Source organism: Sinocyclocheilus anshuiensis, unplaced genomic scaffold (genome assembly GCF_001515605.1).
Source record: "Sinocyclocheilus anshuiensis isolate Anshui unplaced genomic scaffold, SAMN03320099.WGS_v1.1 scaffold1312, whole genome shotgun sequence".
Taxonomy (NCBI): domain Eukaryota; kingdom Metazoa; phylum Chordata; class Actinopteri; order Cypriniformes; family Cyprinidae; genus Sinocyclocheilus; species Sinocyclocheilus anshuiensis.
Window position 1 is genome coordinate 27,818 of NW_015544237.1, and position 3,479 is coordinate 31,296.

General features: G+C 34.9%; 1 protein-coding gene across 1 annotated transcript in view; it reads left to right on the top strand.

Annotated features, from left to right (window-relative positions):
- Window positions 1-3,089, top strand: part of LOC107697568 (pleckstrin homology-like domain family B member 3) — a 25,342-nt gene extending 22,253 nt beyond the window's left edge. The window contains exons 13-17 of the mRNA XM_016498367.1: window positions 133-254; window positions 522-564; window positions 632-839; window positions 2,355-2,440; window positions 2,955-3,089. Coding sequence (XP_016353853.1) covers window positions 133-254; window positions 522-564; window positions 632-839; window positions 2,355-2,440; window positions 2,955-3,089 — 594 coding nt within the window. The remainder of the gene's footprint in view (window positions 1-132; window positions 255-521; window positions 565-631; window positions 840-2,354; window positions 2,441-2,954) is intronic.
- Window positions 3,090-3,479: the final 390 nt, after the last annotated feature.

The following is a 3,479-nucleotide window of genomic DNA, read 5'->3' on the forward strand; positions in this document are numbered from 1 at the left end:
TGACGGCACCCATTCACTGCAGAGCATCCATTGCTGAGACACTGAAACTGACGGACTGGAGTGCTGTGGATTACTCGAGTTAATGATGCTTTGAAATCTTAAATCCGCTGAATGTTTCTGTCTGTTTCGCAGCAGGGCGTCCCGCTGTCTCTGACGGTGAACTTTGACCTGCGGGCTCACGTGGAGGCTCTGGGTCATAACGTGTCGGGCTGTATGGGGGTCAGTCTGTCTCCCCGGAGGGGCGGCGGCTTTCTGCACAGGAGAGAAATCTGCACAGATCAAGCAGCGTTTAAACAGTTCTAAACAAATGTGTGGCTGGATTTTGATGTGAGAGACAACAGCAGATGACCTTTTTCACATTATTATGGATTATGGACTCAATGTATTTTAGTTAAAAATGTCTTAATGCTGGATTTGTCTCAGCTTTTGTCTTCTCCAGATGTTAACTGATGAACTGGAGTGCTGTGGAATACTGTGATGTTTTTATCAGCTCTCGTTCTGACGGCACCCATTCACTGCAGAGCATCCATTGCTGAGACACTGAAACTGACGGACTGGAGTGCTGTGGATTACTCGAGTTAATGATGCTTTGAAATCTTAAATCCGCTGAATGTTTCTGTCTGTTTCGCAGCAGGGCGTCCCGCTGTCTCTGACGGTGAACTTTGACCTGCGGGCTCACGTGGAGGCTCTGGGTCATAACGTGTCGGGCTGTATGGGGGTCAGTCTGTCTCCCCGGAGGTGCGGCGGCTTTCTGACCAAACGAGGAGGACGAGTGAAGACCTGGAGGAGGAGGTGGTTCATCTTCGATCTGGACCACCAGAGACTGGCCTACTACACCGGTGAGACACACACAAACACACCGCTTTCTTTACATCCACATTATTTCCAGCAGAAGCTTGCAGCGTCTCACCAATACTCCACCATTATAACAGCTCCAGGATCTGGCTTGTTAGACGTTTGAAAGTGAGGAATTTAAGACAGAAATATTTGTATTGGAACATTTTTGAGACATTTTCAAATGCAGTTCAAATCACAATATATGACGAAATAATCAACGTATAATCTTTTGGCCAAGTTGTGCATCCCTATAGCATGTAAATAATTCAAATAAAAAATCTAAATAAAACACTTACTAAAAAATAGATATTTAATCTGTTTACTTGCATTCCATGCAGTGTTATTTCAGTGTCATTTAAAGATATTTTTAATTAGTTTTATTTTTGTGTTTTCCATTTTCAGTTTAGTTAAACTAAAATGTCTATATAGTTTTTAGTTATTTTTATTTTAGTTTCAGTTTTAGTACATCAGTATTTTAGTACATCAAGTTAAACTAATAATATTAATATTAAATAGAATATTAATAATAATTAATAATGTTTTGTAATTATTTTTTTATATATATATTTTCCATTTTAATTTTAGTTGTAGTAATTTTGTTGTTTTTTAAATAAATCTATATAGTTTTTAGTTATTTTTATTTCAGTTTCAGTTACTTTAGTACATAAAGTTAAACTAAACGAAAATATTAATATAATAAATAGAATATTAATAATATTTTTGAATCATTTTTATTTTATATTTTCCATTTTAATTTTAGTTGTAGTATTTTATTTTTAATATGTCTATATAGTTTTTAGTTATTTGTATTTTAGTTTCAGTTATTTTAGTACATCAAGGAAAACTAAACGGTAATATTAATATTAAATAGAATATTAATAATATTTTTTAATAATTTTTATTTTATATTTTTAATTTTAAAGTTGTAGTAATTTTGTTGTGTGTGTGTGTGTGTGTGTGTTTTTTAAATATGTCTATATGGTTTTTATTATTTGTTATTTTAGTCATGTTAGTTATTTTAGTACTTTAAGTTACACTGAGCAAAAATTTGACATTATTTTATATTTTTAATTTTAAAGTTGTAGTAATTTTGTTGTGTGTGTGTGTGTGTGTGTTTTTTAAATATGTCTATATGGTTTTTATTATTTGTTATTTTAGTCATGTTAGTTATTTTAGTACTTTAAGTTACACTGAGCAAAAATTTGACATTTTGCCTTAGCAACTAGCTGTTTTTTTAGTTTTTTTAGTTCAGATAATATTTGATTTCAAATCGCAAAAATGTGTGTGCTTTTCTTTAATGGTTTTAGTTTTAGTTAACGATAATCATGTAAGCATTCACCAATATTAGAGAAAATGTGTCCTAAAAAACTCAAATATTGAGTTAAAATGTCTGTGTGACTTCATGAAAGAGGTTCATCCGAGAGAAGAGCTTGTGAATGGCTGTATTACAAACACGTCACACTAATATGAGCTGGAAGCCAGTGTGTGATCTCACTGCTCTTCTCCTGTTTCCTCAGAACTCGATGAGAAGAAACTCAAAGGCGTGATTTACTTCCAGGCCATCGAGGAGGTTTATTACGATCATCTGCGAACAGCTACAACAGTGAGTTCATAACGACTTTAGCCAGCTCCAGACTGGACTGTTTTACTCTCGTGTGTGACCCTGCAGCACAAAAGCAGTCTTAAGTCGCTGGGGTATATTTGTAGCAATAGCCAACAATACATTGTATGGGTCAAAATTATAGATTTTTCTTTTATGGCAAAAATCATGATCATGTTCCATGAAGATATTTAGTAAGTTTCCTACTGTAAATATATCAAAACTTAATGTTTGATTAGTAATATGCATTGCTAAGAACTTCATTTAAATGCGATTTTCTCAATATTTAGATTTTTTTGCACCCTCAGATTCCAGATTTTCAAATATTGTCCGATCCTAACAAACCATACATCAATGGAAAGCTTATTTATTCAGCTTTCAGATGATGCATACATCTCAATTTCACAAAATTGACCCTTATGACTGGTTTTGTGCTCCTGGGTCACATATATTTCTATAAATCAGATGATTTCTAAGAGTTGACTTATTTCTGCGTCTCTCGTTGTGCCGTTCTCAGTCTCCGCGGCCGAGTCTCACCTTCTGTGTGAAAACATACGAGCGGCTCTTCTTCCTGGTGGCTCACAGCGCTGAAGCCATGAGGATCTGGATGGACGTTATAGTCACAGCCACAGACGAACACAGCAGATACTGATGAAAGCTGCAGATCAGATCACTCAGGAGCAGAGGATGCTGGGATACGGAGCTTCAGGGGTCTGTGTTCTGCTGCCACCTGCTGTTACACTACCAAAACACACCTCAGTGACTTACGCATTATTTATTACTCTTACTTTTTCATTTTTGTCATATTTTGCTATTGAAATGGGGGGGGTCCTGCAAAGGGTTAATAAATATTTACATTCCAAACAAGGTGTCAGAACGAGCAGTTCATTGTGATTCTGTGCAGGGAAAGGAAAAATATTAATAAATATGATTTAAATAAACAAATGCAATTTAAACCTAAAGGAAAAATCTATTTCAAAATGCATGCATATTTCAAAATGAGTATTCAAATAGGTAGTTCACTTAAAATTAAACTTTTATT